At 42.1% G+C, this 19,734-nt stretch overlaps 1 protein-coding gene across 4 annotated transcripts in view; it reads right to left on the bottom strand.

Annotated features, from left to right (window-relative positions):
• Window positions 1-19,734, bottom strand: part of LOC102369995 (ELAV-like protein 4) — a 108,970-nt gene that overhangs the window by 7,819 nt on the left and 81,417 nt on the right. For all 4 annotated transcript variants that reach the window (XM_006025310.3, XM_006025308.3, XM_006025309.3 and 1 more), the window contains exon 3: window positions 10,722-10,825. In XM_006025310.3, the coding sequence (XP_006025372.1) occupies window positions 10,722-10,825 (104 nt within the window). The remainder of the gene's footprint in view (window positions 1-10,721; window positions 10,826-19,734) is intronic.

The raw sequence follows: 19,734 nt of genomic DNA, 5'->3' as shown, positions 1-19,734 counted from the left end.
CTCTATAGATTTTCCATGAAGGTTTTTGATAACTTTCTTATAACTTGGATGCCTGCATATAACTTTTTAAAATTAATGGTAAGCAACAAGAACCAAAGCGAAATGGATGAAAAATAAGGAGAGAAATGGGGGGGGGGAAAAGGTTTAATGAAAATATTTCCACCAGGTATGGCAGCTGGAGACAATGAGGCCACTGGCACAAAAACACAGTCTAATAGCTTTTCAACCCACAATAAGTCCAGAGGCTGGGGAAGAGGGCAGGAATTCAGGTGTCTTGCCTGACCAGGTCTCTTTAGCGTGTGCTCAAGGGGTTTAGGAGCTCATGCCTGGTGCTTTCAATAGGACACATTCTCCTAAGTTATACGCCTTTCAAAATCCCACATACGCACCAAGATTTCTGGTGGCGGGGTAGAGGGGCACCTAGAGATTAAAGGATTGTCTCTCCATCCGTGGAAGTGATGGTTCAAAATGCAGTCTTTGCTGATATGTTGAGCACCACTGGTTCTTATCCTATTCCCCATTTGTGTATAACCATAAAACAAACACGCAAACTGAAGAAAGCTGGGGGACGACGAGCAAGACGGGCTCAAGAGAGACCCAGGACTAGAATAGGTAGCGTGTTAAGTACTAGGACTAGCAAGCCCCGGTACAGCTACACCTGGGATATTTCTATCTATCCACAATCTGCCATCACGAGGAATCCCTCAGTTTTCAGGAGGATTAAAGGCGGGGAACGAAATCCTGGCTGCACTGAACTTGGCAGGAACTTGGCCATGGACTTCAATGCAGCCAGCGTTTCACCTTGAGGGTCGAGAGAGGCAGAATACATCTCCAACAAAATCTGGTTTGCAAGCATCTCGTCTTAAGAAGCATACTGCCAAGGTTCACACACCTAGAGTTCAATCTACTTTAGAAATAACAGTTTAAAACACCATTCAGAGCCTGGAAAAATCCATCTGCTCCTCAAGCCAGAGACCTAGAAGATCAATAAAGTTCCCGGGAAAAGTGCCAACAAGAAACTCAGGTTCTGGGCTTCTTCGTGCTGGCACGTTCGTGCTCTATTTGTGTAGGCTGGGAGTATACTGGTCTGTGCAAAAACCCCACTTCCAGGACCAGTGACAAAGACTGGGATTCTTGCAATTTTTAATACTCTCCTCTGTTCTTGTAAAAGCCGGGAAGACAGATAAAGGACAGAGAGATTGTGCAAAGTTCACTCTCTCTTACAAACATCCACCCACAGCACACGTAAGCACAGATAACAACTCAGATATCATTTTAATTCCACCTGACATTAAGATTTTCTGGATGCAGGGGAGTCTGGCAAGAAGCTGCTCAAAGTTACTCAGCTATCCTCGGTATGTGGGAGATGGGGTTCTCAGCTGGATGGACGCAAGGCCAGCAACAGAAATGGCAATTATTTAACCTCTAGCAACATTTCCTTAGATTTCCTCTTAGGTCGGAGGATTACAAATGCTGGTTAGGATGTGCCGTCCTGCATGCAAGTTACTACTTCACTCGGTTCTGTGCGGCACAGGCTTTCAAAAGGTGTTAACTCTCAAAAGCAACCCTCCCCCCGAACCAAGAGGTCACCCTGCTACTGATGTTAAAACAGCTATTACGGAGCCATGCCAAAACCAGCTCCCATTCTGTTACCTAAAATTGTAAAACGCTCAGAAAATAATGTTGCACGAATTCTTTACATTCACACTTCTCTCCCGTTAAAAATGAGTTTATTTACGCTGGTTATTCACAACGCAGGGACTTACAACACAAATCCCATTTGAAAAAGAAAAAGACGTGAAAATCCTTGCTACTGCAAGAAATTCAGGGTATGCGAGTCTGAGCATGCAAAGCGGCTACACGAAGGGCTGATCCAGGCACGTTACAACTTGGAATCGAGAGGTGGTTATTCTGTAAGATCACTGCACATTGCTTAGATCAAATCTGCATGGGAAATAATATGATACCGTTGGGTTTCTTTTATAGCTCCCTTGTCTCCAATGATAAATTCTATCAATATGCACAGAATAACGGAGAATTTTTATTGTTTTTTTTGCTACACGACTAATTTTACAACCAATACAATCAAACTTCTTCAAGGGTCTCTCTTCTATTGGAAAGATGCTCTTTAAAAAGACTGCTTCAAACCATTTCCACATGCTATCGGACAGATCCTGGACCCAGGCTCAAGAGCGTAACAAGGGCAGGGAGGTCTTGGTGACAAAGCTGTGGATTTCTCCGATGGACCCAAAATCAACTCAACACCCCTCACTGCACAGCACAGACATTCCTGGGTAGGATCATGGCTGGAAATACTGTGATCCGTCAGAAACACCATTAGGAGACCACTTTACCCAGTGTAACTTAGAGCTGCCCTCAGGTCACCATAAATCATACTAAGGGGCTTGGCTGCCACCAATAGCCAGGTAAAAAGGCAGCTTGGAGGCATTTTTCCACCCCCTGTGATGCTTAGTTTATCCACTCTAAAATATTCAATCCAACAGTAACGAGGTGTGGCTAATAGCTACCTGTCAAACACGGGGATGTAGATATTTAGCTAAATATTCTTTCAGACTGCTTGTCGCCACACCTTTCAGGCACCACCACTGTGGTTGGCGCTGGACAAAATACTTCTCTACTTGAGCTGCTAAAGAAAGGTAAAATTTGCTAGAGTCTCATCAACGTGTGTCCAGGAGAAGCAACATATATGCAGAAGTTATACAGGCTCTTGCATTGCATGCCTTCCCTGGAAATAATTAGCTGCAGTCTACAGGCGTAGAAGAACATTTGTACGCTCAGCAGAATTATTTTCCTTCCTGATTTTTTTAGCTGTTTTCCTGCCCACCAAACTTTTGGCAGAAGTTTCGGCCCCCATGGCCGAAACCATAATCTTTGTGACCATAATACAACCACCAAGAGAAGCTTGAGCTTGTCCCACCTGTCTCGAAGACGCCTGACTACTCGGTGCCTAATGCTGACTCTCAGCCATTTCACTGCCAATAAACTTGCAAGAAACCTTTAGCTAATGCGCCTATCCAGCATGACTACATCCAAGTCCATCACAGCCTATCCATCTGTTAGATTTTTCCCCAGAAGCAAGGCTAATGAAATAGCCTCTCAATTTCTGTTGTTCTGGGTGTGCTCCCAAAAGCTTTGTCTTCTTGCACGGCAGCCCGGTCCCATCCATTTGGAGTGTGTCAACCCTGCTCTACCGGGTCACAAGAGCTGCTTCTAAGTGACGCAAGGCACTCGCTTTCTTGTAAAAAATGAAGTATGCTGCCTTCTGCGTGGACCAGTTTCTGCCAGCTTGAGGCCCGCGAGATGGCAGCACAGATGCTCTAAGACCACAGGGCACCGCTACCCGAGACAACCCCAATCCCTAGACGTTGATGTGCAGTGTCCTGCGGGCTGCCGTCTTTTACTCCTCCCCACCCAACGTTTGTAAATTATCGGGAAAATGTGGCCCAGTGACACAGGCAGGTACGGACCTTCATTAAGAAGTTTGAAAGACTCTGTTACTAGGAGCGATATATGGAAGGAGCTATTCCTTGCATAGCTTTGGGCAAGTCACTTAACCTTTTCCTGTCTGAGAGTCCAGCCTATAAAATGGGGATAATGTTTCCTCTTACTCTCTGTGCATGATCTATTTAGATCAGGGGTTGGCACACGAAGGTCATGGAGCCATTGGATCTGGCCTACAGATAAGGGGCTTCAGCACAAGGTGGGCTTCAACTGTGGGCGCTTTCCCCATGCCCCCATGAGAAGCCCCGGTTCTGGACAGGTCCCAGTGCCAGTCCATCTGCCCGCCTCTGACCCAAGCAGGCATCATTCTGGTCCCTAGCTGGAAAAGGTTGCCTACTGCTGATTTACACAGATAGGTACCATCAGTGGGCTTACAAAGCGCTTGAAAAAAGAGAAGCACTGGCACTATTTTATCCCAATGGAAGTCATGCCAGCAGAGAGAAGTGAAATAAATTTGCCTGAAGTCACACAGAGAGTTAGTGGCAGAAAAAAAGCAGGACGTTTCTATCTAGTATCCTGCATGTAAAAAATAAGATTTGTGAACATCCCATGCAGAGAAAGACACTGCTTTTAAAAACACATGGATCTGGCTAATTTCTCTGCATGCCTGTGCCATCTCTAACGAAGATCCTGAAAATCCAAGACCCAGATTATCAGCATCACCCTGTCAAAATATCTTCTTTTAACTCTTGGGATGAAGAGTTATTTTACCCTTAGTGTCTCAATGCAACTTCGAGGGTAAATTATGATTAGGGATAACAAAGATGATTCTGTCCCCTCATTTTTGGGACGATATCTGCCAATAAGGATCTGTCAGTATTTCGGGAAACGTGAAGAGCAACGATAAGAGAAATAATTGTTCACACTGTGTGGAACAGAAAACCCAAACTGGAATCTCCACAAATATACGCAGTGGAAAACCCCCTTTCATTATAGCAATAGCACTATTGCAGACAGAAGGGTGAAAAGGAATTTGTTAACCCGAGTTACAACGTTCAAACTGTTAGAGACAGAGCTGTCTTCTGTTAAAGAGCAAAAAACCAGTGTCAGCAAAGCTCTCTGGGCTTTATCCTCGGGTACCACAATCACAGCAGATCTCCCCTTTATGACTAATGCCGACCTGCTGTATAATGCAACAAAATGATTATCTTCATTTTAAAAGCAACCGGGGGGGTGGGGGGTGTTAGACCCTAATTCTGCAGGCTGGAACACCTGCAATCTGATCTATCGTGAAAAAAACACACACACCAACAGCTGTCCATTTGTGGTCCTTAATTCCACCCAACATTTATAAAGCTTTATAGTGGGAGCTGGGAAAGAAGTGGCAGGGTGCCCGAATGTGCCCAACAGATCATAAATACACCATGGGTCCTGCTCCCTGAAACGCCATGATCCCCACCGAAGATGAATTGGGATGAACTGGGAGCACCTTGCAGCAATGACTCTTGCGGTCGTTACCCGATGGTCAGGTCACAGTTGCATGCTCTAAACCGGCTATCTGCTGAGACCGCTTGGAAACTTGCCCTAATGGAGAAAGCAGGCGCCCACGTACTTAGGCCGGCGTCATGCAGGGGGCACATAACACCACAACTCTAATCAGCAGCACATCTCACTGCCAAGAAGTTTCTGGCTGCAGTTCAGTTTATTGGTTTTAACCTTCAAAGCACTACATGGTTTAGGAGCTGGTTACCCAACAGACCATCCTTTCCCTTGCACTGTTCTGCTGCAGCTGCAACCAGGTGCCCACGCTGAGTTTAAATGGGGCTTTCACACTCCTTCCCCTTCTCAGTCTGCCCTTGCCTATCTGGATTAACCTTCTGTTTAACCTTCAAAGACAGCCTTTTAGCCAGAGCCTGGTAGGGTATAGCGTGAATTGAATTTGATCTTGCTATTCTCTGGTTACCTTCCACTGATGCATGGGCAGGTTGGTGAGTACATGAGTTATTTAAAAATTTGTCGTGGCCTTTAAAGAGCTTCCACTTTGGGAAAAAAACCCTGCATCTAAAGACAACAGCCATGGAAACCAAAACACAAGTTTTTACATATTAAAGTAACGCTGTCACATTGCTGCTCTGCTCCTACGCAGCAGGAAGTGGTTAATAAGTTTTTCAGGTCCTTGCCAGCCTCCTAATCATTTTCTTTTAAGCTATCGCCACCTAGATGTGAATAAAACAGGATTTAGTAACAGTAACTGCTTCCAGCTAGTATCAGACAATGCTAAAATATCAATACTTAATCATCGATATTAATTTCCAAAAAGCCTGAAATTATAGTCAACTGAGATGCAGAGAAAGCCTTTGACTACACTGAGGGGTCTTGCTCATTTGGAGTTTTGTCACTTTATGTACGGGAGGAATTTAACACCTCGATTATACTGACAGAAATCAAGAGTTTGGACCAACTTTGTTCTTTATGACAGCACCTATCAGACAAGAGACTGGCTAGGTAAGGGCCTCCATCCTCTCCTAATACTCTTCTGCTCGTCTTACGGCAGGCAGCGTGTGGCCCGCTTCAACCGGGGAGGCATGTCTCACAAGGTAACGCAACAAAGGACCAGGGCTGCTCTCCAGGTGGTCCAGAGTTTCCTTCTGATTTCAACCTCCCTTCCAAGTTCTTCAATGTCCTTGTTCCAGTGTCCTCGACAGCAACGTTCAGATGTTCTGATCATTTATGGACATTACAGAACATTGCCTCTACCTCCTAGCAGACGCCATCCATGTGATTCAGCCCTGGAGTAGCGGTGTTTAAGCAATCTCTACCTACCTAGTGCACTGCACTGTACATCTCATTTCCTTTTTGCTATTTGATTCAACTCAAATTCTAGCCAATCTTCAACATTAACCTTTACCATCGGGCTTAAATTAGCCTTCTCACAATGGCTCCCATATCAGGCAGCTGGATTTATTTCAGTAGGTGACATCTTCATCTACCCAAAATATTGTGTCAAACTGAACAGAAGTTTTATCTGTGATTACAAAGGAAATGTCTCTTCCCTCATAGGGAACGACTACAATGCTATAGAAACCATTTCCTAAAATATGTGCTATGCTTAGCTCAGTGTGAATACAACTCACCTAAAAAAGATCTATCGCTAGGCATGTGAACGTACAAACATTTCCTTTATCGGTGCCCCTTCCCCAGATATCTTGATTAAAGTCATCGTCAAAGAGTAAAAGGGCACCCACCATTCAGCAAAATAATAAAACACGTCAGAAAATGTTTGGCTCCTATTGATAAGGAAAGGGTTACTGATTACAACACCGATGAAAAATTAAAAAATACAGATTTCTTTAGCTTATTCTTTCTGTCCATTTGACAGATGCCCGGGCCTTGTCAGCTGGCTGGATCACCTGCACGCAGCCAGCATTCCTCCAGACTGCGGCTCTTTCACAGGAGAGAGAAGAATGGCCAACAGCGCGGGGACACTTTCCTGGAAAGCCAGGAAAATGGCAAAGGTAGGAGGCAGGGAAAGGTGAAGGACCTGCAATGACTTGTAGTGTTGGATGTCTGGCCTTTTTTTTTTTTTTTTTACAAAGACTATAGTTGAGTTGATAATGCCCCATTAAAAGTTTGCTTTCAAGGTTAACATCTTGCTGCAGGTTTTCCTGAATGCAAATGCAAGTGCCCACTAACTCTGCATAAGGCCTACTGCCTTCACATTTTAAAAATGTGTCACAGCTCAGCGGCACATTGTACCCGGCCTTATGTGACAAAATCGTGGGAATGAACATGCTTCCAAATGCCTCACAGCTTCCTCAGACCTTGGTTTTGGGGGCTGGAGCCACAGAAGGTCCCACAAGCTCTACTCAATGCCGACAAGCAACTGGGTGGGTAGAGTGCTGGCTCTGTTTCCTAGGGGGTCAGCTTGTAAAACAGCTGGCATGGGAAGGAGGAAGGTGAGTTGGCATGGGAAGGAGGAAGTCTCGTAGACAGATGCCACGAGTCCACCCTCCCTACCACCTCCCCATAGGTAGAGAGTAACCAAGGGGAGTAACCTTCCCTGGACGGCATGTAGGGAGGTGAAGCCACATACCAACACCTTACGTGGTCACATACCCGAGGCTCAATCTGGTCTAAGCTGGAAGGCCCTAATGGACTCCAGCTTAGACTGGAGCAAACCTAAACAATAAAACAATGTCCATTTCCTGCATCTTTAATACTAATGCCAATATTTAACAAAATCAAGCCATTTCAGTCAGCAAAATAAAGGTATGTTCAATCTGGTTTCTTAAAATACTGATGACATTTTTAAAGCTTTTTAGAGGGCATCTACAAGAATCAATTAGATGCTCTTATAATTCTGTACATTGATCCAACAATACAAGCAAATATGCCCCTGCCCTAAACCACAGCTCATTGTGAAACACAAGGAAAAGGGTGGGGTGCCGGCCAAAGAAAGGCAATGTAGCTGGGTTGACTCTGATTTGTGACTGCTTTGCAAGAGCGGAAAGCCGAGATGCAATTCACAGGTAGATCCCTCCGGCGTATTTAACCGGCATGGGAACTGGCATGGATGCTCAAAACATACAATCCACAGCTTAACAAGATGAACGCCGTGAAGTCTCCAGATTGTGTAACACATTAAAAAGAACCTGTTTTAAGAGAATTATTAAATACAGTAAAATGATAAATTAAAGAAAAACTTCACAAAGGTATGTGGGATAGGGTGGGTGGTTTAATGAGATGCCATTTTACAATTTGCCACACTTTTTTTTTGCAATACATGCAATTCGAAGCTGTGTGCAAATTGCCCATTAAGCACTTATACTTTATTGTGTATACAAAGCCTGGCAATTCAACTCTGAGGCTCCCTTGGGTTAATTTAGGTGACTGTGTAAATACCTATTTAAAAACATATGTTTTGCAGACTATACATGTCCTGCTAATCACTGCAAGGGTTACGTAATTCCTATCTGTACATCGTAGACCTGTTTCCTTGTTTACTATTGAATTTTAAATGTCTTCCAAATTCCAAAAGAATTTCACATCTTCAATCAGTCATCAATGTGTTATTTATTAGCATAACAGAAACCAAAAACCAGTCTACTCTCTGTACCCATATCATTTTAAAACAGATTTTAAAAAAATTAAAGCAGCAGCAAAATGTTCAGGGCACATTTGGTAGGCCAAGCACCTGCTAAAACAAACTTTTACTGCTGAAGATACAATTTGTTAAATGGGTGCAAATCATTTTAAGTTAAAACACTTTATTAAATGGGAGTCAAAAATATAATATGCTTACTAGCAAGGTATCTTCTTTTCTGATTAAAGGTTCTTCAGGTGCACTAGAAACACAAACATTACTGTTCTAGCTCACAAGAACCCGAATGATTAAACATGGACATTTACTAAAAACAGTTGAACTAATGTATCCAAATGGAATGGTATACATAAAAGTGAATGCACAGTGTTAAAAAATAATTCCAATTTTTAAAATTCTCGTGAGCCTAACCTAAACTAGTTAAAAAACAAGTAAGAAAATATTATTAATGTAGTATTTTCTCTTGCCATTGTCCCATTAAGATAGGTTTAGAGAGAGATCAACTTGCAGCTCAACTTTATTAAAAGTGGAATGAATAAGTTGCTGAGTCTGAGCATTAATAGTTGCAATCTGTAGCAGTTGATAAGACGAGTTGATGCTGTTGCTTTACACTATGCATCATGATAAATTAAATACATAAAAACCTTAACTGCAAAAATCCCCTTGTAAGCATTTTGGTACAGGGAATAAATATGTACATACGGAATGGTCTTGTTCCCTCAAGATGAGTTTGGAAAGAGTATTTTCACAGCGGTGGCAGATAACAGAACAAGGAGAAACGGTCTCAAGTTGCAGCAAAGGGAGTTTAGGTTGGATATTAGGGGGAAAAATAACTCTCTCACTAGGAAGGTAGTAAAGCACTGGAACAAGTTACCCAGAGAGGTTGTGGACTCTCCAACCTTGGAAGTTTTAAGACCCAGCTACACAAAGCCTTGGTTGGGATGATCTAGTCGGGGATGGTCTGGTTTGAGCTGGGGGATGGACTAGATGATTTCCTGAAGTCCCTTCCAACCTGAATTTTCTATGATTCAATTTTATATGTAACCAAATCTGTTTTCTGAAAGGTCAACATACAGAACAAGAGGCTACTTGTCTAAAATTCCCGGTCAGCTGTCCCAGCTGGTTTTCAATGATTTTTTTTCCCCCCAGGCAACACTACAATTCATGGAAACCAAAATATGCTGTGGGAAAGGCATGGTTTTAACAAATTTCTCTGCTTGAAAAGGAAATATTGAAACTGTTGAAATAATTCTTGTTGTCCTTCCTTTTTCAATTAAAATTTCCAAGTCCATGCATTTTCCCAGTCCAGAACAACTTTTTGTTTGAAAAATGTAAGTATAGGGCAAAATTAAGAAAATGGTCAAAATAATGAAAAGGTTTTCAATTGCTTTACACGGGTGTGCGTGAGTGTGTCTGTTAATACTTTCGACATTGCCTTTTTATCCAAGTACGGATAAAGAACATTTTGTGAAAGGCTGAATGTTCTTGTGGCATATTTATCGCACCCATCGATACCAAGTATTCAATGAGAAATATGACAGTGTAGAAATTAGTTTGCTTTTAGGATCACTAAGTAACCATGTAGAAACTTGTGGCATATTAGCATGGCAAACGGGGGACTGCAGCCTGTTCTCTAGTCCCTTTGAGGTTCCCGGTTTCAAGTAAGTGGATCAAACATAGGGCAGTGAAATTGGAAGAGTAATGCTTGAGAAAGACTACCACATTTGTTGAAAAATGGCATGTCTAAACTGGGGTGAAGCGTGTTTGTTATAAATGGCAGTAAGTGTTTGACAATCCCATGCCAAATTAATTGCAATCAGCACAAAACAAGGTGTGTAATGGTCATTTAGGAATATATAGTGTGCATTTCACCTTTGTTTTACAGGTAATGTTCTCGCTAGTGGATGACTGTTTTATCCTAACTTCAAATCCCATTACAAGGCTTTAAGACGTCATTTTTCCCTGGCAAATAAAAATAGCAGCAGTTTGCAAGAAATAAAAAGATTCCATCTACCAAATATCTTGCCTTTGTTCTGAGCAAGAGCTAGTTAGCTTTGCCATTTAACTGGAGATTAAAATAGCGATGCGATTGCCAAAAACGGGGTCTCTACTATCTGCTCTTCCTAAATTTAGCAAAAGGCTCTTTGTATTGTCTTACCTTTATGGTTTTGGTCTGGAGTCTGAGTCCATTTAAAGTGTTAATGGCTTTCTCTGCATCCTTTGGATCAATATAGTTAACAAATCCATACCCTAAACTCTGCCCTGTTGAAACATAAGAAACAAAAAAAAAAGGACTCAGTATCTTTTCAGCACATAAACAACTTCCAAGTGTGGGATCAAAATTTTCTTCACCACTTTCACCTAGGCTCTCTAGGTACAGTAAAAGCTGTCAGTGTTTCATCACTCCATTCTGTCCTCATTACTGTGAAAGCCAACATTAAAATTAAGTCACTATAACATTCACACCTTTAAAAAGGGCTAAAAAAGGCTGTTCTAGAGTGAGTTAACTGGAAAGCATGTAACCCAGGGGTTGATAGCAGCAGAATTACATAAACACGATTAATGGTTTTATGCCGAGTTCGGAGCAAACGTGACTAAAGAATCAGCAGCACAAGCAACGAGGCTCCCATTTCAACCGAAAGGAAAAGAAATGCTCAAATCACGCCACTGTTTACAAGTAGTCTATCAGGTTGTCATATTGTGAAAGTTAGGAAGCATCCCATATTAATAGTCCCCTTAAAGAAACGCAGCTTAGCCAATTGTGAAATCAGCTTAAAACTTTCTATATGGTGTTACTATCTTGAGCGCGGTAATGCAGCCATGACGAGAAATGACAGAACATCACATGCTGGATAATTTATGAGATTAAGCTTTCTTTAGTACGTGTCAGCAAAGAAAACGGCACAACTGCTGCTGGTGGCAGGAGCCCATTTCGGCAGCCAAAATGGTTTCAACAGCTTCTGTTTTACTAGTAATGTCTGTGTTTATGTTTGTGGTAGAAGGAGGAGACCCGCTTAACAACTCCATCTAGTAATACGGAGCTAGCGATGTACTATTAGTAGCACGATAGGTATACACACGCAGCAGGGGAAAGCGCATGTCTGCAACCGACTGGGATAGCCGAACCAAAAGCTGTATCAAAAAAACCTAGCTATTTCCTTCGCTTCGTTCGCACCCCCTGATTTGAAAACATGCAGGATATGCAACGCAGAAGCACGTTTTGCATTCAGGCATCCACATTTTTTGCCGCTTGTGTTCAAGCAAAGTTCTTTTGGTTATTTGAAAATGCAATTACTGCAGGGCCGCTTTGTTTTAAACCTGTTTGCTGAAAGCGTGCACATTTTCAAAGCATGTAAAAGCAGAAGTAGACATGATTACAGATAAGGAAATGTAAAAAATAAACTCCAGACAGCTTTCAGGATTCCACTTCCTGGGGTCACATACGTGTACAACTTATTTGGAAAATATTCTCTTAGGCCCAATCCTACCTGCTCATGGGGGTCTGATATACAAAGGAGTCGGTGTGATACAGCAGGAGAGAAAGGAAGAAAAGTCATGAGAAGTCTAGGCAAGGACAGCTGTAAAAACTGCACACTAGGGGCTCTACCTGTCCAGTGCAGAAGTGGCTACCCAACCCCTTCCTTCACTCCTGTAGACAGAGGAAGGGGAGGTCATGGTGGCTCCTGTCTATGAGGAACCATCCTTCAGCGTGATATGCAGATCCTAGCTCATCCATCTCCTGTGAACACAGATCGTTTAACTAAGCCTTTGTGCGCAGGAGGTGCCTCCATCCCTGCCCTCCCCAAATCAGGGTCTCAAACAAGAAATAATTGTGTTCTATAATCCAATAAATAACGGAATGTCTCTGTCTCAGTCAATCCGATCAAGGTGCTCAGTATTTTTAAAACCTGAAATAGATTATATCTTCAAAACACTTGCAAAAGCTCATGTATTCTATGGAGCAGTGGAAAGGGATCTCAGAGTCATAGTCAACGCAAAAACGAACGCAAGTCGCCAATGTGATGAGGTAATAAGTAAGGCTAACCGCGCTCTCTTGCATTAGTAGGTGCATCACGAGCAGGTCTAAGGAGGTGATACTTCCCCTCTACGTGGCATTGGTGAGGCCGCAACCGGAGTACGGCGTCCAGTTTTGGGTGCTGAACTTCAAGAGGGATGTGGATAACCTTGAAAAGGTTCAGAGAAGGGCTCCTCGTATGGTTGAGGGCCTGCAGGTAAGACCCTATGAAGACAGACCGAGGGACCTGAATCTCATCGCAAGAAAAGGCTGAGAGGGGATCTTGTGGCTGTCTACAAACTCATTTGGGGGGGGGGGGGTCAGCAGGGAACAGGGGATACTCTTTTTACCAGGGTGCCCTTCAGGGTTACTAGAAACAATGGCCATAAAATGAAGGAGAGCAGATTTAGATTGGACATCAGGAAGAAATTACTTACGGTGAGGGTTGCCAAAATATGGAATGGGCTTCCAAGGGAGGTGGTGCTTTCCCCTGCCTTGCAGGAGTTCAAGAGGAGATTAGACAAGCACCTGGCTGGGGTCGGTTGACCCCAGTGCTCTTTCCTGCCCAGAGCAGGGGGTCTCTTCCGACCCTAGAAATCCATGAAATATATGGCTTTATTACAGAGAAGAACCTGCTCTTTTAGCATTACAAATACGCTCGGGGAGCACTTCCATTCCACTGGCTTAACTCGACCAGCACAGGACACACAAATACACCCATTCTACCTGAATGGCTAAATTCATCTCAACAACAACAAAAAAATTTCCAATTCAAGTTAGCTAGCATTAACCAAAAGACAATGCACATTAGACTGAGCAAAGAGCTAGAGCATAAATAGCGTAACAAATGTTCTTTGTAGCAGCCTTCCCCGCTGGTTTTTTATCTGGTTAACGTACGTGACATGGCCCCTGATACAGCTGTATTTAAGACTCCACAATCTGTAATGCATTTGATCCTCAATACTTCTGTGAAGCAGGGAAGGTGCACTACCTTATTTTACAGATGTGGACCTGAAGCACGGAAAGATAAGGGCCCATTCGCCCTATCAGACATCTCCGTGTCCGTGTACAATCCCATTCCATTTCACCAGAGGATCCCACCTCCCTGCAAAAAAGGGTTCATGTGTCTTCATCTTCATTATGGCTAGGTACAGACATTCAAAAAGCCCGAGGCAGAACAGATCTAAGTTACGTGATCTTCTGTAAGTGGAAAACACACATTCACCTTGGGGGGGGGGGGGGGGGGGGGGATGTGGCAAATCTTAGACCTGGTTCTGCCATTTTTAAACCAGTTTCTGTGTGCTGAACTTCTGTTATCTTACAGGTATGGACTAGTTTCTGATCACTCATACTGATAAAAGTGTAACGTCTGTAGCTGGCCCTTAAGACTAAGTCCCAAAGCAGCAAGGGCACACTGACCCTTTTATGGGCATGCACATTCACTTGCAGTGGTTTGCTACAGGTTTCTGCGCATCTAGTGGTTAGAGCAGAGCACAGCTGCTGTGTAGCTGAAACAGCAGCTCCCCCACCCCTTTGACACCTCTTCAAGTGAACATTTGTCCATGCCTTATATTAATGGTTTTCTAGGGACCTGGGTAGGGCAGAATAAGACCACACTTAGACATAGAAAAATGGAATGAAACCCAGCCCCAAGTGTTAAACAGGAAGCATTTGGCAGAGCTTGGAAGTGAATCCAGGTCTTCCCAGAACAGGAGCCATTTGTCTTTTAAAAAACAGAGTAAAATGAGTTTTAGGCCCTGACTCTGCAGAGTCATTCACAGGAACAGTTTCATTTCTCTTATGTAAATGCATTTGCCAGGAAGAGACCACAGATAAAAGAAACTCCTGGGAAGTGAAAGGATGATAGAAGACAGCTGATTTAAGAGGAAAATAGCACAAGGGTTTCATAAGAGGTCACCCACTCTTTCTCCAGTTTCTTCAGTAATACTGTAGAAGCATCTTTGATCTGACCACCTATGACCCTCTATACCAAAAAATTAAAATAAAATGATATCGACGGTAGATGTTTACTCAAAGGTGGAAGGAGTCTGTCCAGAAGTGCAACGACTTCTGTGCATGTTTGCAAAACTGGGCTCAAAGGCAACAATTAAATGGTTACTGAAATCCTGTGTGCAGAAGAACTGATTTCACAAGTGAAGACACTACATGCTCATATTAACATATGCTCCAGAAGAACATACTGATATTAGTACAAAACTATTAATAAAATTATAATATTATTATTCCCGAATTACTGGTTGTGATTTTATACCAAGTCTATTTATTACTAAATTGTACTATCTCCCTTTGATTTATTAGGAATAGGAAGGTCAAAGCTGGCCTAATTAAAATTCTGGAAACTGAGTTCTAGGGAGTTAGGAAAAACTATAAAATTTATCATAAAAATATATCAGCCCTCAATACCGCCCACAGCAATTTTGGTGCAGTTGTTTCCATTAGCAAATTTCTGTGGCTACACTCTGCCACCTGCTTTACATTTATACGAATAATGCTGAAGGGGGAAAAATCATTATTGGTCGACAGAACAGTTTCAGAATTTTTTGGGCTTTGTTTTGTATATTTTTTAAATATAACCTACATATCAAAAACTTACTTACATACATAAAATAGAAAAAGTGCCTTTATAATGTCTCTAGAAAAAGAGAATATTTTGGTTAAAGGTGCAAAAGGAAGATAAACCCAGAAAAATAATTCTGTGAAAAGTGACAGTTAGTCATGAGATTGCTGGCAGACATCATACACTATTAGTGCACTAAATATTTACAGCTAACGAACAAAGAATGATATATCAAGCTAAAAATACTCCTTTCAAATTATTCTCAAGAGCAGTTTCACAATAAACCAAAAGCAGAAATTAGAGCGAACTAAAAAACTGTCACTGGTACATGGCAAGAAGGAGGAGAGAAGAAGAAACTGTTCTAATATGAATTTTCATTTTTGGATCATGTATTTTTACTGCATGTAGCAAAAAGGGTACCATTTCCTAGCATGCACCTGGACCTTTTAAATGGGCCTCTCTGCAAAGGCACAGATGTCTATTTGTATGCTGCATTTCACAGGAACAGGGCCTTAAATTATAAATATTTTCTGTGGTTTGGAATTTACTAGTTCACTCTACACTACAGTTAGATATGGTTGTACAGTAAGGGATGTTTCTAGATCTTTATAAAACTACTACTACTTTCTAATACTAGCAATATTGGGGGACTCTACATTAAAGTTCATTTGCACAGGTGAAGAGGAACTGTAGGCAGATGTAGCTAAACTAAGTAATTAGGACCTGGCCACAAAATCCAAATAAATCACACACGCTCTCTCTCTCTCTCTCTCACGGTGCCTATACACGAGCAGTGAAGTTGCTCCAACACACTGTAATTACAGTGCTTCGGAGCAGACTTGATTAATCCAGATGAATCAAGTTTGCTGGAGTATGGTAATACTCACGCCCCAGGAGCCTCCAGCATCTTGTGTATCATCATCCCTGCACTTAAAAATAGTGGTAAGGGCGCTTTATCTGATGCTCGCCAAGCGAGCTTTAGATAAAGTGCCCCCGCCGCCATTTTTAAGCAGGGGGACACTGACACACAAGACGCTCCAGGTGCTTTAATTGGAGCAGCTCTTGGAGCCACTCTAATTAAAGTGTTTCCCCGCCTCTGCCCGCACTCCCAGAGCACATGTATAAATGCCCTAAGGGCTTTAAAAGGGCTAGTTTCACAAAGGTGAAAAAAATACAGTCACAGTTGGAAAAAAAAAAAAGGCCAAACATGGTAATATCTAACCTGGTTTAGAGGGGAACTGAAATGAGCTATTAATACATGCACACATACATACACACACACACACACATACACACACCTTTAAAAAAAACCCAAAAAACATTTTTATATATATATATACAGCATATTTACTTGAATATAAGATGAGGTTCCCCCCACACCTCAATCAGCATGGGAGAAAAAAGCTTCTCATCTTAAATGCATGCAAGGAAGTCTCATTAAATACACTGTCCATCATTCAATCATTAAACTCCTGCCAAAAGCAGCACGTACTCAGTAATGGAAACCAACTATGAAGTTGATTAAATACAGCCAGCACTGAGCATGACTATAAAGCATATGGCCCATAATTGGCAAACAAACTGATGGGAACTTACCACAAGGATAGGTTAGTGCAGCCCATCTGAATAAGTTATATGGTAGTGTCCACTGTGTTCAGGGTCAACTTTCTCAAGTCATGGTGAGCCACTACACTGAATACATTTCTATTTCCTCTTCACTCCCAGAGCTAAGCTGTGCCTTATTTTCTCATATCCAATGATTCCTGTTTCTTCATCAGCAATGTCTAGCAAACATCACCAACCAGGGCCCTAGACAGTTCACCCAGAATCCCTTTTCTCAGCCTCTCTCTTAGCACGGCACATATGATTATTGTGGTCCATCCCCCCATGAGGTACAGCCAGACCAGGTTGCCCTGTGTGTTATCTGCATATACACTTTTAGAGGATCCCAGAACTTGTGACAAGAACACTCAGTTCCAGTCATGATCAGGGGCTAATTAGCACAATGATCCTTTAGCAGGGGAGGGGGGCATCTGGAGTACACACACATAGAAACATACTGTGTAGTGCTGAGCTATGGGGTCATCGTGGCTTGAAATGCTGTTGACTCTGGCAGGGCCTTGCCCAGTGCACTATGGTAAATAATGAACCTTTAGGCTTCGGACTAATATCATGCATACATAGTTTGTACCATATATAAGGAGGTGCAAAAGTGCTGCTTAAAAGTGTTTATGGAGTACCTGTGGTAAAACACGTGGCAGTTCTAAAAAAGGTAAAATGTATAATTTCTGGATGAACTAAGTCTAGGCAAATTACTATAGGGATGTTTATTTCAAAGTCCATGTATTCAAATTTGCCCCTCATTTCCATGTGCTCAGGGTCTGCTAGTAAGGAGTGGGGAAGGGGCTGCAAGGGGAAAAAGTTGGGAGGGGGAAGCAGAGGGTAAGGGGGCCACGTGAAGCCCCGCCCACCCACCTCCAGCCCCCGATTTATTTTCCCTGCTGTAGAAGTGGGAGTTTTACAAATTCAAGACAAACCTCCAAGAATTAAATTCTATACCTGGAAAATTATAACAACTGTATAAATGTTCCATATACAGAAACTAATTATTGAGGGGGGGGGGGTCGTCTTGTATTCAGGGCCATCTTGTATTCCAGTAGATGCGTTATAAGCATGTATGTGTACTCCCCTCCAATGAAGCAGAATGGCAACTGCTAGTAATGAATACACATCAGACCAACACAGGTGGACTGCATGACTTCTCGAGGGCTCTTTCAGCCCTATTTTTCTACAGTTTTCTAAGTATATTAGAAACAGGAAAGATCCCAACCATGGTGCTTGGTCAGATGGTAGATGTAAACGGCAGAACAATCAATAACCATGACAACAGTAACAATAATAATAATAATACAGAAAGGGAGCTGTGCACTATATTCATCTTCTGTATTTAGAAAAAGGCTGGAGTTTTTTTTGATCAAACAGAACAATAATGAAGGAAGATGTTAAATAGCTGCTGAAGTTGAACATCTTTTGGTTGGCCAGCCCCAGATAACATGGACCCAAGAGTTTCAGAAGAGTTGGTTAAACTGATTTTTGGGAGTAAGTCACTGTGTTAATATTTAAAAAGATCTGACAGGATGCTTCAGATAATTATAGGCCCTGTCAGCCTGAAACGTACTACTATTTGCCTGCACTGCAAGAATAGCACCAATCTGACTGATTCCACTTGGACACAATGGATGAGATGATATAGGACTTGACTGATAAAGGATTAGAGGCTAGGAACATGATCAGTGTGAATCAACATTTATGTTGATGGATAACATAGCATATGAAACAAACTTCCTCTTTTTATTAATAAGATTGTGAGTTTGGTATATAAAGGTAATGGTGCTGACATCCTAACACTTCTGTAAAACATCTGACTGCACGCTGCAGAACATGTTGATTCAGAAACTAGAACAGTAAAAAAGTATCATGACAGATTAAACAGATTAACAATGGCTGACAACTCAAATAGGAATCGCAAAGAGGGAATCATCAAATAGATGTGTGTTCCCAGAGGAAGCAGTTCTTGGCCCTGACCTATTTACCATTTTTATCGAGGAGTGGAAGAGAACTTAAAATCAACACTGATAAAGACCATATAGGCCCAAAATTTGGAAGCGTAGCTAATAATGAACTGGCCATCCAGGTCCAAGAAAGCAACCTGTGCTTTAGTACAGCCCAAATGTAAAATTGTAATGTCACTGAGCAAACAACGTAGGGTGATGTGGGCTAGGAGATTAAAATAATCCTAAACTATATAAACAGGGGAATGCCAAATGGGAAGCAAGATGATCATGTTCTCTCTGAATTTGGCACTGGTGCAACCGCTATGGTGTCCAATTTTGATATCTACAATTCAAGAAAGATAAAAATAAGCAAAAAATGGTTCAGAAGAGTCACAAGGAGGACTGGAAAACATGCCTTAAAAGTGGAAAATTCCACGAGCTCAATCTGTAAAACTTTGATACTTTGGGCTCTTTAATCTACCAGACAAAGGGCCAAGTTCAGATGTTACACTTCTACTGGTATAAGTGACTGGAAACTGGTCTATACCCGTAACAGAAGTTTGATACACAGACTGGTTTAAAAATGGCAGAATCCGGTCTAAGACTTGTCCCCACGCCAAAGGGCAATGGTGCGTTCTGTTCACTACTCATCCACTGATCCAAACGATGCCGCTAACAGCAAACCGTGCAACTTAGAGGTCAATTTTGCCGCAGGCTTTTTGAATGTTTGTACCTCGTCAAAAGGGATAACATGATCCAACTGTTAGAAGCTGAAGCAAGACAAAATTCAGATGAGAAAGCAGATTTTTAACGCTGACAATTGTAATGGACTTGGAACATCTTCCTCAATGTTCTCCACTTTTTCAATCAAAAATTGTTTTGGATGTTTTAATTACAAAAGAAGAAAAAAAAAGAAAAGGCTCAAGCAGGGAAGTATTATTGCTTGCATTTGTGCAGGAGGTCAGACAAGAGCATCCTAAGGGTTCCCTCTGTCTTCGTAACGTATGAATGTATAAATTTACCA

This window comes from Alligator sinensis, unplaced genomic scaffold (assembly GCF_000455745.1).
Source record: "Alligator sinensis unplaced genomic scaffold, ASM45574v1 scaffold256_1, whole genome shotgun sequence".
Taxonomy (NCBI): domain Eukaryota; kingdom Metazoa; phylum Chordata; order Crocodylia; family Alligatoridae; genus Alligator; species Alligator sinensis.
Note: the sequence above shows the minus strand (reverse complement) of the source record. Positions and strands in the feature narration are given on the sequence as shown.